Below are 23,953 nucleotides of genomic sequence, written 5' to 3'. Positions count from 1 at the left end.
TTCCACGACAAAATTTTTCCACCAGTCGTCCGAGCAGTCGTTAAAGAAACATGCCGCATGACCGAAAGGACTCGCGCTCCCTCGAACCATTAGCTCGCGGCGGCGCGTGGCTACCGCGAGGAAAGAAGGGTTCAACATGACGAGGGCGCTGAAAATCGGACGTCCGGCTGTGCTCTCTTTCTCTCTCTCTCTCTCTCTCTCTCTCTCTCTCTCTCTCTCTCTCTCTCTCCAGCGTCCAGCCAGTGTGGCGCGGCGTGGAACGCTGTGCGCGCGGCCATAATAATAATTTTTACAAGCCCGCGTGTAATCAAGGCTGCGCGTTACACATGTTCCGTCCGCGGGCACCCCCTACCCACGGCACGTACGACCCCCCTCGCCGGCGCCGTAGGGGTGGTCGCGGCACGTGGTAGGGTCGGCTATTCGCGAGAGGGGGCGCAGAGAGGAGAAACGGGGAAGGGAGAGACTTCGGGTTCCAGTGGGGTGGCTCGTGGATGGCGAGGAGAGGAGAGATCGTCGGTGGAACCGAGACGGAACACGTCCGCTGGGTGCGATGCGGTGGTGTGCGAGTGGGAAAACGAGGGTTGCTAGAGCAGGACGGACGAAGAGAGGGGCCGTGTGAGAAGGGGCGGAGGGCGGAGGAGGCGGCGTAGTATTCACGCGGCACGGTTGCTGGTGCTGCTGCTGCTGGCTGTCTGGCTGCTGCTGCTGCTGCTGCTGCTGTTGTTGCTGCTTCTGCTGGCGCCCCGGTCCGCCGTTCTTCGTGTATTGTTGTCCAATCGAGCGTACCGACGAACCGGTTTTCAAGCCGGACCACGCGCGCACCAATATCCTCGTGTCCTACGGTATAGCACGAGCTGTTCTTTTTTTTTTTCCTTTTTTCTTTCCTTTTTTTTTTCTTTTTTTGAGCCGGTGGTCATTGAACAACGGGATGTTATTGGTCGATCGCCGTGACATATGCTCGCGTGCACTGGGATCGGAGATATCTGGTGAATGCTGTTTATATATCGTTGCTGATTTTATCGGCGACCCGATGACGGCGATCGTAATTGACGCCGATCGTCTATAATCCGCATCGACCGTTGGAATCGTTGTAGATCCTCAGCTGGTGTATTCGTTGTCGTCGTCGTCGTCGTCGTCGTCGTCTTGTGAGGATCGACACGAGAATGCGATCCCTCGGACGACGTTCGTTCTGTCGCATTGGTGGTGCACTGGATTGCTGTACTCGATGTGATCCATTCCATTTACTTTCCTTTGGTTGCCGTTTTCATAGTGTGTGAACATAACGATAACCACAGTCTTCCTATATAATAATTGTAGCGCACGGCCGAGCGTTCGATCGAGTCTATAATAATTCTTCGCAATATCCGCGCGATAATTGCTCGTTTTCGCTGCCACGTGTTCGTGCCTAGATTCGAAGATCGGCGTGGTCGGGCAGTGTCATCATCGATTGATTGTGGTCTCCTGTAAAACCCATCAAGCCTTGATGGGATTGTCACGTGTTGGTGGGACGTTTGTGAGCTCGAGAGTCATCGTGGAGAGCGAAGAGTGTCGTGCTGGAATTGACTAGTCAGAAGCCGCGATGAACGATGGTTCTTTCGATCGATCGCAATTCGCGCGGCGCTGTGCCGAAAGAACGCATTCGATTTGCGAGAAGAGCGGATTTTTCATTTCGGACTGCCAAACAGTAAGTGAGTAGAGCTATCCCAGCGATCTCCTGACTTTGAATGATTTCACGAATTTTTAGGTCTATTGAGATTTAGTGTGCCCCGCGTGCGCGTCGCTTCGCGAGTTGATTTGTCGAGGATTTGTCGCAAATTGTCAATTCTGCGCCGGGGAAGCATGTTTTATTTCGCACAAAGCAAGCGGTAAGGCGCGCGTAATTTTGTCCCGTGACATATTCTAATTCAGTTAATTCGTTATGTGCGCGGACGCGACTGCAGCAAATAGTGCACGTGGGCGACGGGGGCGGACGCCATCCATGTTTTATTTTCTCGAACATGAGACATTAGTAACTCGCGGTAACAATTATATCGATAGTGCCGCTCATTAATTAACGTCGTTCAATGCGTCGGCTATATCGAGTCGTGTCCTGTAACAGTCGTAACCTGACACGGTTGTTCTATCTCTATGAATAGAAACGTGCGGGACAATTGATCGACTCTTTCGGCCTGCCGGTGAAATAATGAAGCATCGACGCGTGCGGTGTTAATTTATCTAAAGTTGTCGGCACACGCTTCGCGATCGCTGTCCTCACACCCGCCAATGAGAGGTTTATTTCTCTCACCATCCAAGCGATCGCTTTTATTCAACAACCAATGACAAATTGTCTTGAAGAGAGAGAGAGAGAGAGAGAGAGAGAGAGAGAGAGAGAAAAGGACACGAAGCAATCGAAAAAGTAAAAAAAGAAAAGAAAACACACGACAGAATCGCCAGAAGAAGACGTAAAAAATCGCTTGCATCGCACCGGCGTTGCGATCATCACGCTGCCGAATGTGTGCCGTCTTCGCGCGGACTCCCCGCGGACGCGTAGCGCGCATCGGTCGCGACTTTTGCGCGAAACGTGTGAGGGTAGGGGAGGGGCGGACTCGAGCGCGCGGGCAAAGAAAGCGCCGGTAGAGGTACCGCGGCGTACCTGGCTCATCGCCGGGGCCCGGCAGTTGATCGGAGCGTGACGAGCGGTAATTGAATGTAGGTATGGCATTTGCATTGACAAGCTCCAACAGAGATAATTCGAATCTCGTCGAACGCAACGGTCCACACGGGCGTTAGGTCGTTTGTCAATACGACGGCGGCCGTCCAGTTTCCACGTTTCCAGCGGTATCGCTGTTTGTCACCGTCTCGTCGGCGATCGTTCGTCGCTGAATACCGGCGCATACTTCTGCCGCGACCGGCCGAGAGCGCGTTTCGTTTCGCGTTCCGTTTCCGCGAGCCACGCCGCGCTATTAAACGTCACCATCGACGAGCCGCTGGAATATATTATTACGCCGAATGTCATCCCCAAATCATTATTCGTCTCTGTCTCTCCCTCTTTCTTTTTGCGGCACGTGGGAGAGATGTATTTGAGGAAGGAAATTATTGCTCGAATCGACACGAAGCACGGAGACACATCTATTTCCGCGTTCCTATTTAGTTGGAATTTTCCTGGCCTGTCCAATAGAGATACATATATATATATATATTACTGACTGACGAGAATTTTCGTAGCGAGAAAATGCGTTGGGGCGGGAAAATTTCCCGCTCTGATTAAAAAAAAAGGAAAAAAAAAATGAAAGGAAGCGAAACAATGTGAAAAATTGTGCATCTCCTTCGATCGTGGAAGGACGACGACGTGGTAAGACGCGTCGCGCCTCGGTGCGTGCGCGAGCGCGTCGGACGAATGCGAAAAAATCTCAAATCTGTTGATTTTATACAACTGGATCCGCACATATTCGTAGAACCTCGAGTGTTTGCCTGCAGGCCCGCGATCGGTTGGATATCGTCAGGATATATTCGCGCAGGAAATGGGTAGTTCCATTGTTTGCACATTCGTACAAACAGTGCAACTGCGAGGATGCGCCGGGACCTCTGTTTGATTTTCGAAAGTGAAGCTTCATTGTACGAGATACCGGGCGCGCGCGCGCGCGCGCGCGCGCTCGCTCGCGAGTGTTCCGATGCATATGAAACAACGACGCGTTTCGAGGAAAAAACGCAGATGTCGGCCGGCTGGCAGGAACGATCGATCCGCGGGCGAGCGTTGAAATGCCGATGGTTGAAATCGAGCGAGCGATATTTTCGCCAAGTTTAACGCACACGCTTCGTTGCCGAATGCCGGAAGTTCCGCTCGCATCCGAATTTGAACAATACAACGTTTGACGTCATTAATTCCGCGCGAACTTTTGCTCGGTCGAGCCATCGGAAAGCATCGAGGTGCGTTGCAAGGTGGCGCGAATTGCGAGTTACGCACGCGAAGGATTGAAAAAAAGTGCACGCGCTCTCGCCCGCTTGCGTGCGCGCGCTGGCGCGCGCGCGTGTACGAGCGGTCGGAGCTGAAACCGATCAAATCGGGGTTCGATAAATCGATCGAAGTCCCGGCTCCCCGCCACACCAATGTCCGGCATACGCGCGCTAGCCATGCTGCTGCTGCAAAAGGGTCGCGAGGGGAAAGAGAGAACGTGCGAGAGAACGAGAGTGCCGCAGAGAAAGAGCGAGGACGTCGCGAGAGGGAGACGTCGGGTCCGGTGGGAGATAAAGCGATAAAGAGCAGCGTGCGCGCGAGAGAAAGAGGTTACGAGAGGCGGAATGAGGGACGGAAAGAGAGCGAGAGAGAGAGAGAGAGCGCGAGAGAGAGAGAGAGAGAGAGAGCGAGAGTGAACGGCTGAGAGAGAGAGAGAGCGCGAGAGAGAGAGAGAGAGAGAGAGAGAGAGAGAGAGAGAGACAGAGAGAGAGAGAGAGACAGAGACACAGACAGATCGAGTGAGAGGGAGACCAAGTGAGCGGGTGTGGGAGGGAGCGAGAAACAGAGAGAGAGAGAGAGAGAGAGAGAGAGAGAATGCCAGGATAGGGAAGGAAGGGTGGAAGGAGTGGGGTGGCACAGGGGTGTGAGAGAGGAACCGGGAAAGGGGAAAGGGATGCTGCGTGTGTTGGCATGGACCAGTGCGTCAACGGCTGTTGCCTCACACGAACCGCCGAAATTATAGTTAGTGACCCCCCAACGGATACTGCGAAATATACTCTCGCTGGCGTCGCCGTAGCGAGACGGAACTGCCACTTTCATAGCTCTCGCCGGGGACGAAGATGATCCGAGGGCGCCGCTAACGAGCCGCCGAAGGGGTCCTTCGGGATCATCTAAGGGGGTACCCCTACGTCGTAGATAATTCTCCGGGCTCCTCTCTCGCCGAGGCACGAGATATCGAGAGGCGGCGGGGGTTCATTCGAGGCTGCTGATAGAGCTCGTTCGAGTGAAGTGCGCACGAGGATGACGGTGTAGAGCCGCGCGGTGATGAAAACATTCGTTCTTCGAGCCGTGATCGGACTGCGTCCAAGAGTGCGTGATCATGCGGGAGTTTCAGTGTCGAGCGACGACGAACGTGTGATACCTTGTGGCTCTCGATAATCGAAAGAGAGAGAGAGAGAGAAAGAGAGAGAGAGAGAGAGAGAGAGAGAGAACGCGAGTGAAGGAAGATTTTGAGAAAGAGGATATATGTATATACCTTTGACTTCCCGACTTGCCGACGCGATCGTTCGTCTTGTGGAAAGACAGCTTCTGGGAAACTGCGGGTTTTCAACGTCATTCACCGAGGTACTTATCCGTATGTTAAGTGGAGGTCTTCGGAGGCCTCTTCTCGCAGCTAGAGCTGCACCCCGTCGACTTTTCACTGAAGAATTCTTCCTATTGAGCTCATCGACTCCGCTCTCGGCGGAGAGCTCCGTCGAACGCTCGAACGGATCACGTCGCATCGCGCCGAATCTGCTCGTACGATTCCTCACGAGGTTCGCGGAACTGGAAAAAATAATGCATCGGCTTGTATCGCGATCCCGCCGGAAGACGGTAAACAGAACGAGTTTCGTAAGAGATTTGAATGCGAAGTTAAGCGAGAGTCTTAGCCATCGCGTCGTTCTTCCAGAGCGTTCTCCCGATAGCGGGGAGCATTTTCGCGGGATTATTTGCCCCGCGCGCCTCCGACCATTTAGTTTTGTAATAGGAGAAATGTCGAGCTCGCAGCGGCTGTTTTCCGCCGCGGCATTTCGAATAATGCGCGACACGCTCGGCCGCACGCACACATCAATCGAAGCAATCGATTGTCATTTACACGCCAAATATAATTAGCACGATAAAATTGCGACGGTTCGGGGCGAGGCGGCGGACAGGGAGAGAGAATGAGCGAGAGAGAGAGAGAGAGGAGCGAGCGAGTGTTGTACTACGAGGCTGCTCTCGCATGGAGACGAGTGCGAGCGACGAGCGAATTAATAGGACGTGATTACTCGCGATTTTACGCGACGAGCGCAATCGCCTTGTGAATAGATCGTGCTGGTGATCCTCGCTGCGACCTTGATCAACATCATCTTCGTCTTATTGTGATTACACGTATCGGCCGGCGCGCGGCTCTCGGAGATCACGAGACCATCATTGACAGGAGGCAACGTGGTAACGTAGCCACGTGCAGTTTGACACGCGGTCGTACGTGCGTAGGGGTTGGGCATTCGTGTGGGGGGTGCCTACCGGCGGGCGTTCTTTTTCCCCTATTTTTTCCGTCCCCACCATCGTGCCGGTCTGCCCCTCCTGGAACCACCTGGATCCGGCGTGTCAGCCCCGGTGACGTGCGCAAAAATTACTGAATGAACGGTGACGTCACGAACCAGCCGCGTGAAAAGTGTGCGAGTCGTTGCTGTCCGTGTCAACCGTTTTCACCCCCTTTCGTTTCTCTTCGCGCGCTACCCGCGTTCAGGGCCGCCCCCGCCCGCTTTTCGTGTCCGTCACCAAAGTGTCGTCGCGAGGGTCGGAGACAACTCGGTTAAAAGGGCTTCGGTCGCGAGATAACGGCACGTAGAAGATTCCGTTAAACGGATTAAGGCCAATACACCGGGGCCGACGTTGATCAGCGACGGCCGCGGCGAGGGTGTGCCGTCGCCTGCCGGAGGGATTTCTCCCTTCGTCAAAGCGATCTCTTTCGATTTTTTGCCAGTCGACGCGATCTCTCACAACGCCTCCCGTCTTACGTACTTACGGAGACTTAATTAACAAGTCCCTCATTTATATATACATATATAAATAAATTATAGGAAATGAAATTTCCCGTGAATTTACCCGTAACACGCATCGCTGACGGAGAGTCTGCTTGATCTTGTTTCAGGTAGCCACGATGTGTAACGCAACTGCGATGTTAGCAACTAAAATTAGAAGAATCGTAGAGCAAGAATAGAAGGATAAAAGAGAAATTGTCCGAAAGGCTGATACTATGTCGAACGCCATGCAGACTTCCGCAGATATCAAGAGCGGAGGAACACATAGCTCGCCGTCGGCGAGCTCGCAGTGCGATGCTGCATGACTCCATGGGAGTGCCCGAGAAGAATCCTCACCTCAAGCCGAACGTTCGTCTCACCGCCAACGTCAAGAAGGAAAGCTAATAGGATCGACGACTCGCCCATAAGCCACTTTCGTCTCGGGACTCGGGAAAAGGATCCGCAGCTGCGCCAAGGATGTCAGGCCGTTGAGCCTGGTCTCAGAGGCTACGCGCTCTCGAAGGATGCTCACGAGACACAGTTGGTTCAGCGACTGAACCGAATGGAAGGATGTTCCATCCGGCGTTCTGACTGCCTATGGATATATTCGGCCGTTGCAACGGCGGCGGCAGCGGAAGCACGGTAGCCGGAAGCGGTGCCGGCCCGGTGAGGACGTCCAGCAACGAGTCCGCTGGTGCTGGTGGCGGCACGTCGAGCGGTACCAGCGAGAGCGGTAGCGCGAGCGGCAGGATGCAGCTGACAGGAGCCTCGGCTCCTGGCGCGGCCGCCTCGCCGGAGTCGGGCGTTTCTCCGTTGACCGACGCCTACACCAAGATGACCAGCGACATCCTCGCCGAGAGGACTCTGGGCGACTTCGTCAGTGAGCATCCCGGCGAGCTGGTCAGAACAGGTAACTCATCGATGCTTTTGGACCAACAACAATGTTCTTTCAGAAAGTGAAACGATAGGTAGTGAGAGATTGAGAGTCTTGGCCGGTAATCATTCGATCTTTGTTTCTTTCTGATCTGAGTTTTACGTGTTCAGAATCAGCGTTAGGAGACGCTCGTTTCTTACAATTTACTTCAATTTTGTAATTTAGTGTCAGATATGAAGTATAGATTCAATGTAAATCGCACGTTAGCTTCTTGATACTCGGTATCTAGCGTCTAACCATGTCTGTGGGTGGGTGATTGATGTTGGGCCCAGGGTCGCCGCACTTGGTCTGCACCGTCTTGCCCGCGCATTGGAGGTCCAACAAGACCCTGCCGGTAGCATTTAAGGTCGTGGCTCTCGGCGAGGTGGGCGACGGCACGCTGGTGACCGTTCGCGCTGGCAACGACGAGAACTGCTGCGCCGAGCTCAGAAATTCGACGGCTCTGATGAAGAACCAGGTCGCCAAGTTCAACGACTTGAGGTTCGTCGGCAGAAGCGGCAGAGGTGAGTCTCGCTCCCTCCTTCCCTCCCTCTCTAATACGTTGCATACGTTGTCGCTCTCCCGTCGGCTAAGACTTCGTTGCCCACGGGAATCTCTCTTGAACGACTCGGCTCGGAATGACGAACGGGCCAGGTGTCGGACGCGGCATTTCCCTTGCTCCACTTTCTTCTTCATTCATAAAACTCCAAAGTTTCTCCCTGGTCCTCGTGGAGCGTGTCGCCCTTCGCGTTTTACGCCGGAAGAAAGCGACCGAGTCGAGAAGGGGCGAGGCGACGGCGAAGAACCCCCTCGAAGAAATCGCGCGTGCCGCGTAGTAAGGGTAGGTCGCGGACGTCTTGAGACAACCCCCCGTTTTTCCTCGGCCCGTCGTGGAAAAGTCTCGTCTCCGGCGCGGGTTCCCGGAGGTTGGCTCTTGGCGCGGGCAGGGGTGGATCCGGCAAGACGCCTTGGGGTGGGTAATGGCTTTTATTTGTCCGCGCCGCGACCTTCTCTCTCTCTCTCTCTCTCTCTCTCTCTCTCTCTCTCTCTCTCTCTCTCTCTCTCTCTCTCTCTCTCTCTCTCTCTCTCTCTCTCTCTCTCTCTCTCTCTCTCTCTCTCCTTTGCCGCCACCCGGCTTCTCGCGTCGGCGAAAGGGCGAAACGACGAGGGACGAGAGCGACGGAGCGTCGCTCGGAGGAGCATCGTCGACGCCCGGGAAGCATCCAGGGGCGGGTGATATTAATTGAGGTTTCAGTTGAGTTTTAATTAACGTTATTAGAGCCGCTATTTCGTCTAACTGCGTCTTTTGAACTCGCGCCGCGCGCGAGTCTGGATTAGCGCAACTTAAGGTAGCCGCGCCCGACCCACTTGTAACGGTATCAATAAAGTTGTTTGACTTACTTAACGTCTGGTTGCGAGCGGACACTGCGTTCGGCATCGACTTTTCATGTTGATGTTACAATCGGCGTTGACACACGCGAATACGATAGGGAGGAAGAAAAACAGCGGAGACGACAGCGACACTTCTCTCGAAGGCGCACGGGGTCGTTGTTATATATTTTTCGTCCTGCTGGTAAAGGCGAGGCTAATCGCGCGCGAGAATCAGGATACTCGCAAATTCTCCAGCCGAGGAGGCGAGGAACTCTCCCCCGGGGTTCACGGGAACGCGTCAGTCATTTGTCTGGGATTAGCTCTCAATTGTTTTCGCCGAGCGCGGAATTAACATAAGCTAGGATGAAGAATGTAAGAGAAGTGTCTCTCTCTCGTCAGGATTCCTAACGGCTCTCCCTGGCTCCTTGAATATTCCCTGGAAACCGATGTGCGCCGAACTCCCGCGAATTCTTAATGATCCTCTCGTTTGTCGAGCGTGGAAATATTCGCACGTACGGAATCGTGAGAGAGGAGGATTTTGTCCTTCCGATTCGCAGGAAGATTAGAAATTCCCTTCAGAGCTGCTGTGCTGCCTCCCCTTCTCGTTTTCCTTCCACTTTTCCGCGCCCGGCGCGTTTAATTAATCCGCGTGAGAAAGGAGAGTACAAAGAGAAAGAGAAAAACTACACACGCGCTTAAAATACACGGGAAATCTCGGTTGGGGGGGGGGGGGGGATTACGTACGTATCCCCCGCGCGATCGACAGAAATAAGACGTCTCGCCCGGTATTACCGTCGCGATAAATTTAAAGGATCGTTAAGCGCGCCGCGCCGCGCCGACACCGTGCTTTTGTCTTCGCCTAAAACCGCTTTTAGCCCGGACAAGGTTGAGCGTACTGCCACGATAGTCGAGAGCTTTGCAATATCGATGATAAGCCGTAACCCCCTTCCCGCACGTTCGACCGTAATGCCTGCTCCATCACTGCAAAGTCTACCCTGAAGGTACCGGATTGTTCCCTTCGTCCCTAAGCCCTTTAACGAGATAGATCATTTGCGCGCTTATAGTTCCGACCCGTAGCAGCCGGGGGTATCCTTCGACTTTGCCGCCGCGAATAAACCTCCGCGGGAACGTCGCCAATCTTACCAAGTTGCTTTTCTACAAAGCGCAGCTTCACCCGCGAACCTATTAATCATTGTCCTTGTAATATACAACACCGACAGGAGAGACCGGGAGGGTGGGGGAATGAGAGAGCAACGTTTACGGTATAAATAGCGGCGTAATAAATACCTCACCTAAAAGTTCGTCGAGCCACGTTTGACAGGTGGATAACCACCGCGCGTGTTCGCGATGGAGACTCTGTCGCGATGAAATCTCACGTAAGGCTCACGTCGAACGATCCTCCATCTCGCGGATTAAACTTTCGATCGCGATCGGCAAGATTTATTTGCGCGCGGTATAAACAGGCGGCGCGATGATGAGAATTGATGGTACGTGCGGGCGATCCGTCGCCTCTTGTGTGCACGCGCAATAAAAATCTATGCGAAATACGAATATCGAGGATCGAACGAACGGGACACGCGTTCACCCGCGCGCGCGCGAGAGAGAGAGAGAGAGAGAGAGAGAGAGGTGTTAATTTATCGTCCGTAACGCGCGAGGCTCGTTTCACCGGACGAAAGAAAAACGGCCAGTCGCTCGGCGATGACGGTGGCAGTTTCTGACCGTAATCAATTCGTTATCAGGCTGCAATTGCGCATTTGCGTTTCGTTCGGCGAAAATTGAAATTAATTAATTGGCCCGACAGCGCGCAGCCGACAGCCGTACAACGCCGGGACACGTGTATGCACGCGTAGCTCCACACGCGCCCGCAGACGGCCGTGCTCTGCTAACGAGCATAATCAGCGAATGGTACGGGAGGAGTACGACGAGTGTCCCCCCGACTTCGCATCTCTTTTTCCTCGACCCCGCGATTTCGACGACGATATCACGCTGCTCTTCAACATGATTTGTGATCTTTATCTTGTCTTTCTTTCTTTCTTTCTTTCGACTATTTGTGCGATATCTCCGAGAACAACACGTTCATCCAGCCGATTCCAGGTTACGGTCGAGAGCGCGAAGGTAAGAAGGACCACCGGCTCGGCCGGATCGGGCAACAAAGTGGCGTTGAGGGTTCGTTCGGGCGGGTTAACAAGGCGAGCGTTTAAAAGATACGTAAGGGCGGCGGGAGTTCGGACGACCTTTAATGGCTGCACGGCGACTGGCACCGAGGGTGATACCCGTGTACCTACGTGTACCTACCTAACTGGAACCACCGACTCCGTCGGTGGAGGTGAAAAGGTTGGCTGGCAGGCCAGGCAGGCAGGCAGGCAGGCAGGCAGGGTGAGGGCACACGGCTGAGGATGGCGTGACTCGCAGCCAAACCGAGGGGAATCCCCGCTGGAAAACGAAAAGCTCGCGTGGCGAACCGCCGTGTGGCCACGCTCGACACTCGCCATTATTTCTCCGATGCTCGCCCGCTCCGCCTTTCCGGCTGCACACTCGTTTTTTCCCCGCCATCGATCATCTTACGTCACGCCGCGAAACTTTTTGCCGTCTCTATCGACGCAGTCCGTGTCTCGGGGGGCGGCTGGTAGACTCCTCCAGGTCGCGGTGGTCGAGCTCCACGCGGTGGCGATCGATTATCGCGGCTCCGCCGCGGAAAACGTATCTAATGGGTCCGATAGAAAAATACGGTAATGGCCGGGGCTCCTCGAAAGGGTAACGCGAGCGTAGTAACGCATTAGCAGGAAGGAACACGTTTAGGGGCGAATATAAATAACGTAATGTGTTATCTTTCATTTTGCAAACTGGCGGCGGATAAAAGCGCACTACCTTGCAGCATTATCGTATCTAATTTCAAGAAAACACGCGATGTACATTTATTGCGCAAGAGAGCGCGCGATATGTGGGTTAGTAAGATGATCATTATACTTCCGCCCCTTGGTACAGCGAGAGAGAGAGAGAGACAGAGACAGAGAGAGAGAGAGAGAGAGAGAGAGGGAGAGAGAGAGAGGGAAAGGAAGAGGGGAAAGAGGATATCGCATTGTCGGACAAATAAAATGTGCGACAAGGAAGAAGAACCATATCCGCGCCACGCGCGTCGGCTGGACTATGAGTACGTATAATGGGTTGATATGAAAGAAAAGGAGAGAGAGAGAGAGAGAGGGGGGGGGAGGGGAGAAGAGAAGGGGGCGAGCAAAAATTGCGGTGACTTCTGCGCCCAACGTTATCACGCGTGCAATTTTTGCACAGCGGGGACTTTTCGCGTTGCACGTTCTCGCTTTTTCGCGCGCTTTATCGCGTGCTTGCGTGGTCGAATCGATAGCGCCGCCGCCGGCGGCGGTAGCGGCGGCTCGCCGCGAGTTTTCGCGGCGGAGTTTCGACGCTTAAACCTCGCGGGATGAAATTGCGGTGCACCCTCGCACGCGCGCGCGCGCGTCGCGTTCATTCGCTCGCTCGTTCGCTCGCTCGTTCATTCGTTTATTCGTTCATTCATTCGTTCGTTCGTTTGTTCATTCGCTCGCATGCTCGTTCATCTGTTCGTTCATTTGTTCACTCGTTCGTCCGTTCGTTCGTTCGCTCACTCGCTCGTTCATCCGTTCGTCCGTCCGTTCGTTCGTTCGTTCGTTCGTTCGTTCGTTCGTTCGTTCGTTCATTTTATTTGTTCTTTTATTTATTTCAATTGTTCGTTTTTTCGTTCGTCCATCCGTACACGCTCGCTCGCCCGCTCGTTCGCTCGCTTTTTCACGACATTATTTCGCGCGTAACCAAGGCTTTTTAGCATCACGCGATCTCTGCCACCCCCGTCTGCCACCCACCCTTCTCGAACGACCACCCTGTTCCCTTAACTCGGCCGCGCTGGCTGGCCACCGTCACCGTCGACGACGCCCTCGATACATTACCGACGTGTAATTCGGTTACCGCGGAGTTTCGCCCGGCTAACCGCGTTTGCGAACTTTCGACGCCAGCTGAATAGGCGCGTCCACGAATCGACGCGTCGCGGGACAGGAGGCCGACGTTAAAAACGCCCCCTACGTATATTGTCCTCCTCGTTTTTGGAAATTTAATTCCCCGGCATCAAGCCCCAATAGTATGCGATCACGCGGGCCTTGAAACGATAAGAAAAAAAAGAAAAGGAGAACCGTGTGCGGCGGGGACGACAGGTGTCTCGATAGTGTTAACGCTGTAAATGGAAAAAAAAACAACGGTACGATAAAACCGATTGGAATATCGCAGTGGTTAGGGTGGAACAACGGCTCGACGGCCGTAACACGCAAGTCGTCTGGTTTGTTGCAGGCAAGAGCTTCACCTTAACGATAACGGTGTCGACGACGCCGCCTCAAGTCGCCACCTACAGCAAAGCCATCAAAGTGACGGTGGACGGGCCGCGCGAACCGCGATCCAAGACCAGTGAGTATCACTGTAAGCATTGCTATTCTCATTTATATATATTATATATAATTTATTATCATTCTTACATTAGTCGATAAGAGAGTGTGGTAGCTACTTTTCTCTCCGAAGCGGCACCGAACACGATCGGATCACAGCCGCGTTGTGACCGGCTTGGCGGCTTCACTGAGACGCGTCCCCCGCGCGCGCGCGCGCGCGATTTCTCGCGCGAGACAGGAACGGCCGTATTTTGCATTTTCGGAAATTTCGGCGTGGGGGTGCGCTCGCGAGCGCGCGCGGAACACACGAGCTACCGGGAATCTCCCGAAACGATCGTAATGCCTAACGAACGAGCGGCATGGCACCGGAGGCAGTAAAAGCCGCAAGTTCGAAATGGCCCCAGCGTGCGGCTTCGCGCTGGTCGGCCGTTACCTCCGAGGCTAAGTTTCGCGCAATTGCCATTATTTATAACCGCGGGGGTACTGGGCGCCATAACATTGACAAAGAGCTGCGGGCGTTGCCCGCGGAGAGAGAGAGAGGTGTATCGCGGCGCTTTAGCCAAAACGCAGACGACGCCTACAAACTTCGCGGATATCCGGCCGCGAGAACTCCTCCGCGCGAGCTACTGCCGCCGAGACATACAATTACCGGGATTCTCCCCGTTATTTCGGTAGGTCGCAGTCGACGGTAGGTAGTCGTCGACGTTGTCTTCCGCGGGACGTGGTGGCAAGGGGACGCGAAGCGTGTCTCTTTCTCCGTTATTCTCTCGCTCCTCTCTCTCTCTCTCTCTCTCTCTCTGCCCTGCCCCCCCCCTCTTTCTCACCCCTTGTTAGTTACGTAACCTACCACGAATACGTATTGTGCGCCCTCGAAAATTTAGTCCCGGGCGCGCCAATTTGCGGCGTCGCGCGACGAACGTGCGCGCGATTTTCTTCGGTTTCGCAGTCCAAAGTTAGACACTCGACGGAGGAGAAGCGCACTCGCGGGTGGAAAACGCTGCGGAAAAGTTTGGGTGGGTAGGTTTTCCCCCCCCCTTCGGAAACCTCCTTCGAACGCGAGCCGCGTATAAATTCCGCCAGGAGATTTTAGTCGCACGCCGCCGCACGCCCGCGATCTATCTACGATGAAGCTTGCCACGAGGCATTAGATGTTAGGACGCTTAATGTTAATACGCGTAATAGGGATCCCGTGTCGTCGCTGAAGGCGCACCAAAAATATCCGATAGCTTTAATATATCAAGGCGGTCTCTGGGTAGCACGGCATAAGTTTGGTACCTTGGGAAATTGCGACCACATCCGCCGGCTTGGCCGCATCTGCGGACCACCCACGAAACTTCCGTCATAAATCCAAAATATGAAAACGCGAAATTTCGGTGTACCGCTCGGAGACGCGCATCCAAGCAAAACACTGCGTGACATTTGAGAGAGAAGTAATTCCTCTTGCGATATTAACGTTATACTAATTAATCGCCAACTCGCGCGAGGGAGCGAAACATTTTTTCTCCGTTTCATTTCCGAATTATGGACGAGCGTTGCTGCTGCGCGTCTTCTTCTCTGTGCTGTCAATTTCAGACTTGAGGTAGTTAATTCCGTCAGACACGTCACGTTGAACTTTTTCGAGCGACGAAGAAGAAAGAGAGAGAGAGAGGGAGAGAGAGAGCGAGAGAGAGAGAGAGAGAGAGAGAGAGAGAGAGAGAGAGAGAGAGAGAGAGAGAAAGAGAAGAAAAAAGAAAAACGGGTATAAAATTTTACGGATCGCGTTATGGTAATGCAAGAACATCGAAAGTAAGCATTCGTCAAGTCGGCGCTTTGAGTCTTCTATGAAAACAAACCGTTTGTTAGATCGGACCAATGGCGCGACAATTTCGAGGGTTGCGGCGCGAGATGAAAGGCCTCCTGGGTGGTCCTTGTGCGCTTCTTTCGGACTCGCGCGACCCTCGCGTGTCTTTATCTCTCCTTTAACGCGGACTTTGATGGATCCACCATTACGCTTTCACGCGTGGCGCACGTTTACTTTTTCGTACTCTTCCGAGTCAAAATAATTTTTAAAAGCACCAGGAAAAAACAGCCGGCTGCGCACTTTCCTTCAGCGACGCGTTTTAATTAGCAGTTTCGTAGCAGTCTCACGCATCGGGCATGTCTCGCCGACCCTTTGACGCACGCGCACACACACACACACACACACGAACGAACGTATGCGTGTGCTTCCGTCCGAAACGGAGAAACGGTCCCCACCTACAAATCGCGCGTTCTTGCATCCGGCGATCGACGAGCGAGAACGAACGAATGAATCTTACGTAAGGCAACGCCGGTCGAATACCTCCGGAGGGTTGTAATTAATTAAACAAGCAATTCATTACACATTCTACCCTCGTCTGGTAGCCGAAGGTGGCCGCCGCTGCCGCCGCCGCCGCCGCCACCGCCGCCGCCGCCGCCGCTGCCGCGGAAAGGCTGCGGGGCCAAGGAAATTGATTGAGGGAAGTTTAGCTCGGGTTCCGGGATGTTACTCCGCGAAGACTCGCCCGTGTTGGGTGCCGGGGGTCCTCTCGCTGAACCAGTCCCCCGCGCGATGCGAACGTCTTCGACAAACGAAACGCGGTCCTCGGCGAGCCCGAAAAGATCGAAAATGGATGCCGCGCCGCCATCCAGTCGCGCGACTAGTAGAGGAGCCGATTTCAGGACGCGGCTTGAGTAGCAGCGCGACCGCGTGGATGTTGGCGGGACAGGGCGAGCGGGCGGGCGGGCGGAAGGAAGGGAAGGAGGGAAAGAGCGGGGTTGGCGACGGAACGAAATGAGGATCTGTCGTTGCCAGCTGCTAACTCTCGAGAAATTCCCTGGCAGTCACGACGCGTAAAGAGGGTGTCCAATGAAATCGATAGCCGCGACTTGCCGGGGACTTACGACTCCGTCCAATCGCCAACCTCGTCCCGCACTCCGCGAAAGAATAAATCAGAAAAAATGTTGATGCCGATCAGGCCGAAGAGTGGCTGAGATGCGCTTGTAGAGACGACTTGTAGAGAATGGTCGAGCTTGAGACGGACGGAGACAGTCTGCGAAAATGCGCACCAGCCCCCATCATCGGTTGTTGGACCGCGACCGAGCAGGTGGGCGGCGGGCCTCGCTTTGAAAATCGGCCAACGGCCACAACGGACTGACTTGACGCGAGCGGAGACGAGAGGGAGAACGCGGCCTCAGAGCGTCCTGAGCGATTTCGGACGGGCCAACGATCGTCCGCGCGCATCCACATTCGGAGAGGGTCGCTCGCCGTCTAATGAAATACTGCGAAGAACGGCGCGCGGCGCGCCGGGCTCAAAGGGTTAGGGTGGCGTGATAAATTCGTGGGTCGAGCGGCATAATTTATTAAATCTATCAAGCCGCTGCGGGCCGTTTCGGCGAAACTGCCGTGTCTCGAGGAACAAATCCACGAATTTCGAACGCGCCGATCGCGCGTTCCGGTTTCGCGTGGCGTGTCTCCATCTCTCACCCGCGACCCTTACCCCTTCGCTGCGATCTCGCGTCGGAGGCGCGCCGAGAGGGGCCTCAGCCCGAGAATCGACTTCAGCCCCCGGGCGAAATGTGAATCATCCTCTCTCGCTCTCGCACTGGCGCGCGCTCGTGAAATAAAAGGCGTCCCACCTAAGGAACCTGCACGACCTATAGAATTTTCTGTGCCGAGCTCCTCCCGGGTTCTGCGGCGTGCTCGAATCGCCGGTCGTTTAACAGGATCTCGTTAGTCTCTCGGTACCCGTCGGTATTCCGCCGTCGCGCCCCCATTGTGTCCCCGGATCGAGCGTACCCTATTCAGCAAACCGGCGGGAATTTCGGGTTGCCGAGTTAGAATTAGGGCTTCGATTGGATTATCAGGACGGTGGGAGAGTCCACCGTTTCTCCCTTTCCGCCCTGCGTCGCGACCCTCCGTCGGTCTCTCTGGCCTCTCCGGTGCCTTGCACGTTCGGATCGTTGCCTTTAGGGGAAGGGAACGAACCTGCACGTAGAGTAGCGGCAGCAGCGCGCGCGGCTGTCTGTGCGGCGACCTCTAGCCAGGGGACAGCCGGATAGGACGTCCGCCTGTTGGGACGTCTTTAATTGGGTTGGCGACACCGTCGCAGGGAAATAAAATGTATCGGTGCCTCTCTCTCTCTCTCTCTCTCTCTCTCTCTCTCTCTCTCTCTCTCTCTCTCTCTCTCTCTCTCTCTCTCTCTCTCTCTCTCTCTTTCTCTCTCGTGTATGTCTCCCTCTCTCGTTGGTCCTCCGCCCCCGGCTGCCGAAGGGACGGCGGCGGCCACGGTGTTCGGTTCCGGTATCGTTCCGTTTGTCGTTTCGATAGATAAAAGACGCGGCAATTGGCGGCGGAGAGAGAGAAAGAGAGAGAGAGAGAGAGAGAGAGAGAGAGAGAGAGAGCGGATGGACGGAGGAAGAAAAAAGAAAGAAAAAAGTAAAAAGAAGAGAAATGTGAATGCGCGTACACGGTGTATTTTCGCCCGGTTTTCGCGACATCGTGTAGAGTATATCTGCGCAGCGCAGTCACGAGCGACGGATTTGCCTGGTGATTTATGCGTAAATAAAATGCTCGGCAGCGCTGCCGGCTGCTGGCTCGTCGACGTCGGCGTGTTTGGCTCTCGCGTTGGTAATCGGAGGAGAATGACGATAAATGAAACGAACGATTGATGTCCGCACCGGAGGTCCAGTGGGCAGGCGCACGGTTGATCGCAGTGCTGTCTCTTTTAGGGCAGCAACAACAATTTCACGCCTTCGCATTCGCCTCGCAACGAGGCGGCCCGTTCTTCGCCTCGCCTCTGGTGGATCCGCTGCAACCTCTGCCGAATCCGTTGCAACCGTTACCGAATCCGCTGCAGCCGAGGGATCCGTTGTCTTCCTTTAGACACGCGATGCCTGGCAATTGTCAGAGTAAGTAATTGCCCGAGCAATCCCCGCCCCCCCCCCCTCCTGCTCCAGCATGATCGTAATCCTCGTTGATTGCGCTCGCACGACTCAGCTTTGAGCAGCAACCCGTTCTCAAACAGCGCTCGCTCTGTATGTGTGTGTGCGCATGTGTGTCCTTTTCTTTTTTTCGAGCGGTCGAACAGTCGATGGATTTTTCTTGCAGTAGCGATCGGCGTCAGAGCGGCGTCGCGCGCACATTTCTCTCGGTGTCGGATGACAGATATTTAGCGGAGAAAGGCGGAAAGTGAGACACGTGAATCCGTACAAAGGAGTCACTTGCTGCCGTGTATCGCGGCTGGATATCTCCCGCCGGCAGAGTTGCGTGAAATTTACATAATTTTTGTCATCGAGCGGATGATTTGGCTTCCGCCGCGCGCGCGAGTTCGGGAATATTTCCAACCAGACAAGCTACCGGTCTGAGTACAGAAGCGCAGCTTTTGGGTAGGCTCGTCGGTAGCTAGCTCCTCGGCTTCAGAGGCGGAAACCGCAAGCCTGTTCAAAGCTAGATTAAATATTATATTAAAGGGGTTGCCACGGAAGCGCGTCCCAGTCGGTTGGCTCTCTGTTTTGGGGGCGCGCAGCTTCACCTTCCCTTCGCGTTCATAACGTGGATTCGCGCGAGTCAGCGCGCAAAGTCAGCGTTGTCAGCGTAATTTCGAGAAAATGTTGCTCGCCTAGTTTTATTAAAAAAAAAAAGAAAAAAGAAAAAAGAGGAAAAAAAGGAGGGACAAAAGAAAGGAGAGGAAAAAGGGAAGCCTTCGATCTCGTTGATTAATATCGTATCGCGCTGATCGGCACGATCAAAGCCTGATGGCGCGCGACGATTCGTGCGCGCGCGGGCGGTACTTGCACGATAAAATTTTCAATACTTTTCTCGGGCGTGTATCGATAAACGGTTCCGCCGGCGCGCGCAAGAAGAGACGAGGAAAAAAAAGCTTAAACAATAATTCGAGATCAGCCGTTTTAATGAGTTACCTCAGACGTGAGGGCTGACTGCTCCGCTGCTAAATTTCCCGATAAAATACGAAGCACGCTGAATATTTCCTTTATTAACTTTTTTCCCTCACCGAGCATCCGGTCGTCCGATAATACGCGTACGCGATCATATTATTCTCATACTATACGGCTTGACGGGCGGTTTCGATTTCGAGAGACACCCTGCGCCGCGCGCGCGCGATTACTTCTCCTTTTTAATGAAATCGCGAAAATTCGGGCGGTGCCGTGTACAGTATCGCGCGATTAATTATTTCCCTTCATGTCTGTGTTTAACCTGCAAGCGCGTGTCGCGTCGTCGTCGCGCCCGGCGAAATAAGACGTTCGCTCGCAGATTATTCGCCGGAAGCAATTACGTGGCTCTCATCGTGGAGAGAGAACGAGAGACGGACCAAGAGGATCTGAGAGAGAGAGAGAGAGAGAGAGAGAGAGAGAGAGAGAGAGAGAGAGAGAGAGAGAGAGAGAGAGAAGGGAAGAGAGGGAGACGAAATAAACTCGCGAGGATTCAATCCGGTATTCGAATCCCGCAGCGATCCTGGAATACTTCGGACAGACTCGCGCAACTTTCGGTGATTCTCCATAAAAAGGCAGGCTTCTCTCTTTGGACCGCAAGGAATCCGGTGGTGCCGAAGGACGTGAAAGCACCCGACGGGTAGCAGTATTTAGGGTTAGCTCTCTCGTGACGACGGTCCAGTGGCGCTCGCCGAGGCGAGCTTGGTTATTTGAGTTGGCCCCAGCTACGCGGGGGGATGACCAACCCTTTGATCTCGATGTACCCCTCCGTCCGTCCCCCTCCGCCGCCCGTTCCGTGTCCGCCCGCGTCCCTCTCGTGGACCGAGCTCTCGTCCTTTCTGCATTCAACCCCCGTGACTCATTGGAAAATCTATCGGGGATGCTGCCTATACCCCGCAAAAATACATCCGCCAAGGGGCGCGCGTTGGACCGCCGCCGCCGCCGCCGTCGCCGCCGTCGCCGTCGTCGTTGCTGCCGCCGCCGCCGCCGCCGCCGATGCATCTCGCCAAGTGATTCGAATTGGCATATAATCCGGCAGAAATTTCCCCGTCTCGCCTTCTCCTCCTTCCCCCTGTTGTTTCGCCCGATCGCCAGAGAAATATTATTTATCTTTTTCGCTGGAGCGCACGACACGCGCCGCTGCTACCGTTGTTGTCGTCCGATGTGGATGTTATCGATATTTTTATATTAGCGTGCTTTGTGTTATTTACATAGTCGGGGTAGGACTTGTGTGTGCTCTCTCTCTCTCTCTCTCTCTCTCTGCTAATTGTTCTTTCGTTCGTCGATTGCTTTTCCGATCAGCGACCTGCTCTCTGACGCTTCTTCCGTTCGCACTCGCCGCGCTCTCGTACCACCGCGCTACCCCACCCGCTACCGTCTCATCTCGCGAACGTTGCTCTCCCTCCCCGTGTGCCGTTCTTCCACGTGTGGTTTCTCCACGGGGCGCAGGAAGACGTGCCAACGGACGATTTCTTTAGATATGTCCCAGTTCGGCCTGACAGCGAGCAATTCTTGGGGTTACGGCAGCACGGCCGGCTACGCCGGCTACCTTCCGGGTCCCTTGTCGTCGTGCGCCGCACAGGCGTCATTTCCACCCCCGCCGCCACCCCCTCCGCCACCTCCGCCGTCGTCTACGTTGGCGTCCTTCGCGGGTACGGCCTCCATGAGCACACCGACGGCACCGGACTCGACGGCGGGCTCGGCCGTCACATCCGGCACCGGAACGGGCTCCACGCCGCAGCAGGACGCCTTCTCCGCGGTCTCCTCTCGTAAGTCCAGCTTGCTGTGCACGTTTGTCGTCGTCGAGAATTCGCTGTGGAACGCCGGCTGTGGAACGAACCAACCATGGGGTATGTTGCACTGGGGTACTTGGACTCGTTGTAATCGACACCGTTGATTGTGAAAGCGGAAGCCGCTAATCACCATGTGCTCGCGGAGTATCACGTCTCATGCACTCTCGTCGGGATTGCGTTCATTGGATTATGATCGTCGTGTAACGGAGGAAGAGATAAGACAGGGGAAACCGAAGCAGATTCGTTGGTGTATTTGTTGTGAGGGAAACAAGTGGAGAAAGAATCATCAAATATTTTAGAACATGCTTATGTTTACATTCAGAAAGAACATGGTACCTTTTCTGTTGTAAAAACAAAGAACATTGCCCAATTCCTTCTCCAGTTTCACCCACAACACAAGAAACGCGCGAAGGAGGAGACTCTGCGAGAAACTCGATTCGCGATCGTTGTCTCCCGACCGCTGTCTTCGTGTATTACTCGCAGTTTTCAGTAAATCCGCTCGCGACACTCTCTGAATATGGGCTATGCCTCATGGTTGGAAACCTAGCAGAGTCGGTAAAGACCCAAGAATCAGGACTCTCGTGAACGAAGACACGTCACAACGTGCGACTAGCCTGTTGCCGGCGAACTGAACGTAGCTTCTCTTACGCGGAATGTCACAGTTGTGCCGGACACCACGACACCGGGCCAGTCCGATCCGTTGGACCCGCTGAGCAGCCTCATGTCCGGCGGTTCGAGCCAGTCCAGGTACCAGGACTACGTGTCGCCCCGCTCTCTGTCCACCGACTCCAGCACGACCGAGAGCCCGGTGCACGAAGAGCAAGGCTTCGGGCAGAATTACGGCAATTACTTCCCGACGCCGGGCGTGCTGCCTAGCATCCTGTACTCGCAGCTGTACGGGAATCAGTTCCAGAATTCGGAGAGCGCGGAGCAGAGGGCCGTCGCGGACAGCTGCAGCGTAAGGCAAGAGGAGGTCAGACCGGACAACAACGTCTGGAGACCGTACTGAGAAGCGGAAGCGTGCGTTCACTCGCGGAACGAGCGGTCGACCGTTGGACTACTCGCTCGAGCGTCTCTCCGTCGGTCTCCTGCGGGGTGGTAGAACGCGCGTGCGGAGGGACACGCTTAAGCGAATCGCTCTCTTCAGGGTTCTATCGGGTCGCCGTGAGCCGTACCCGCCGATCCGGCGATTTGGTGATTGTGTTGCTGACCGTGTGGCTCTCCTCCCGAAGACCGTCGCGTGGACTACGTCGATCCTCTGAGGACAAACTAGCACTATATTAGTGGGCATTAATAACTCCGACGCTCAATCCGGATAAAGAACTCGCGGCGAGTCCGTTCGCCGAGAAGTACCGTCTCCCGGGAAGCCCCCGGGGGGGATTGCAATTCTTCTTTCACCGGTTGTGTCTCGCGCGTGTCAACGAATCCTTAGACGAGTGAATGAGCGAGGAGGAGTTGTAATTAAGTGAGAACGGGTTCCGTGTACGTACGTGAGAGAGAGAGAGAGAGAGAGAGAGAGAGAGAGAGAGAGAGAGAGAGAGAAGAATGAACGAGTGCGGGTGTGAAAGTGATTACGACGACGACGACGACGACGACGACGACGACGACGATGACGACGACGATAATAATGATATCGACGGGATGTGTATATACGTGTACATAGCTAGATCATTGTCGTTTCATCGAATCATTATCCGTCGCTGTTACAAACGATGCGACGACGCACTAATTTATTTCATCGATTACGTTTTCATAGTATAATTGCGAATGAGTGCTGCGGGATCGTGCAATATCGTCGAGGCTGACGTGGATGTATCAGCTTCTTTTCTCTGTACATACACACGATATATCTTCCACGTTGCGCGTTCAGTTTCCGTTCGACCCGTTCGCGTTTTCCTCAGACAACAATAGCAGCAGCAGCAACAACAACAACAACTTTCGGACAGAAGAAATCCGGTTCCGCGTTTTTGGCGAGATATTCGCAGCCGACCCTCGATTATCTCGGGAAATCGCCTGATTCGTGAAAGGCTGTCACGTGCGGTCACGTTCGGGTCAAGCCGACGATAAAATCGAATGGGATTCGATTCATGCGCGCGCGCGTGTGTGTGTGCGCGTGCGAGGGGAGGAAGTCTCCCGTCGCCGCGTGAAAATGTCGCCGCGGGGAGCGTGAGGGCGACGAAAAGCTCGCAAGTATTCAACGAACGAACGAACGAACGAACGAACGAACGAACGAACGAACGAACGAACGAACGAACGAACGAACGAACGAACGAACGAACGAACGAACAAACGAACGAACGAACGTGTGGTCGTACCGGCATCGAAGACCTTACATCGAAATTACCGCGAAAGAAACGAAAGCTCGTGAAGCGACTCGCCAAGTGATTCTCGCGGGAAGCACCGCGTCGCGCCGCGCCGAGCCGCGCCGGCGAGACTTATCCGTTTTTGTAAGCCGGCGACGAGCAGCCTGCGTTTCCAAAAAATGATTTCCGATATACATATCTACCGACCTATTGTTATCGTAGTTTTTGACCGAGTCGAAGTAAAAGTGTATTTCAAAATATGATCCATGTGACTTCTCTTCAATCACCCGCGCCGTGCGCGCTCATACCGTTCCCCGATCCGTTTTCTATCCTTGGATACGCACGAATTTTTAAAAGTCACATCCTTAGCGTATACTCTGAATTGCATTTTCTTTTTTCTTTTCTCGAGAACATGTCACTGCTTTTGTCGCCTGGTATACACATTTCTACCGTATCTTTTTCTGTTTCTTTTTAGCGCCTTATTTTTCGGGACCTCCGTTG

The 23,953-nt window shown here is 54.3% G+C and overlaps 1 protein-coding gene across 7 annotated transcripts; it reads left to right on the top strand.

Moving 5' to 3' along the window:
* Positions 1 to 1,145: 1,145 nt before the first annotated feature.
* On the top strand, positions 1,146 to 23,388 carry LOC105187624 (runt-related transcription factor 1). Of its 7 annotated transcripts, none has more exons than XM_025300806.1 (7): positions 1,146 to 1,684; positions 6,831 to 7,609; positions 7,906 to 8,136; positions 13,316 to 13,441; positions 18,121 to 18,315; positions 20,835 to 21,125; positions 21,812 to 23,388. In XM_025300806.1, exons 2-7 carry the CDS (start codon positions 7,297 to 7,299, stop codon positions 22,156 to 22,158), a joined length of 1,503 nt encoding a protein of 500 aa, XP_025156591.1. In that variant the 5' UTR covers positions 1,146 to 1,684; positions 6,831 to 7,296; the 3' UTR covers positions 22,159 to 23,388. The 7 variants fall into 7 exon arrangements, with proteins under 7 accessions (XP_025156591.1, XP_025156590.1, XP_025156594.1 ...); XM_025300805.1 differs by having other exon boundaries at positions 1,146 to 1,688; XM_025300809.1 differs by lacking the exon at positions 1,146 to 1,684 and adding an exon at positions 4,614 to 5,278 and having other exon boundaries at positions 13,316 to 13,429; positions 18,136 to 18,315.
* Positions 23,389 to 23,953: the final 565 nt, after the last annotated feature.

This window comes from Harpegnathos saltator, unplaced genomic scaffold, assembly GCF_003227715.2.
Source record: "Harpegnathos saltator strain DR-91 unplaced genomic scaffold, Hsal_v8.6 scaffold384, whole genome shotgun sequence".
Classification (NCBI taxonomy): Eukaryota; Metazoa; Arthropoda; class Insecta; order Hymenoptera; family Formicidae; genus Harpegnathos; species Harpegnathos saltator.
This window is presented reverse-complemented; position numbering and strand designations above follow the sequence as displayed.

Excerpts from the sequence above, each read along its gene's own strand:
- LOC105187624 (XM_025300806.1), top strand. The coding sequence starts at position 7,297 with ATGGATATATTCGGCCGTTGCAACGGCGGCGGCAGCGGAAGCACGGTA. Across the intron at positions 18,316-20,834 it reads GATGCCTGGCAATTGTCAGA|ATATGTCCCAGTTCGGCCTG; the intron begins GTAAGTAATTGC and ends CGATTTCTTTAG. Across the intron at positions 21,126-21,811 it reads CTTCTCCGCGGTCTCCTCTC|TTGTGCCGGACACCACGACA; the intron begins GTAAGTCCAGCT and ends GGAATGTCACAG.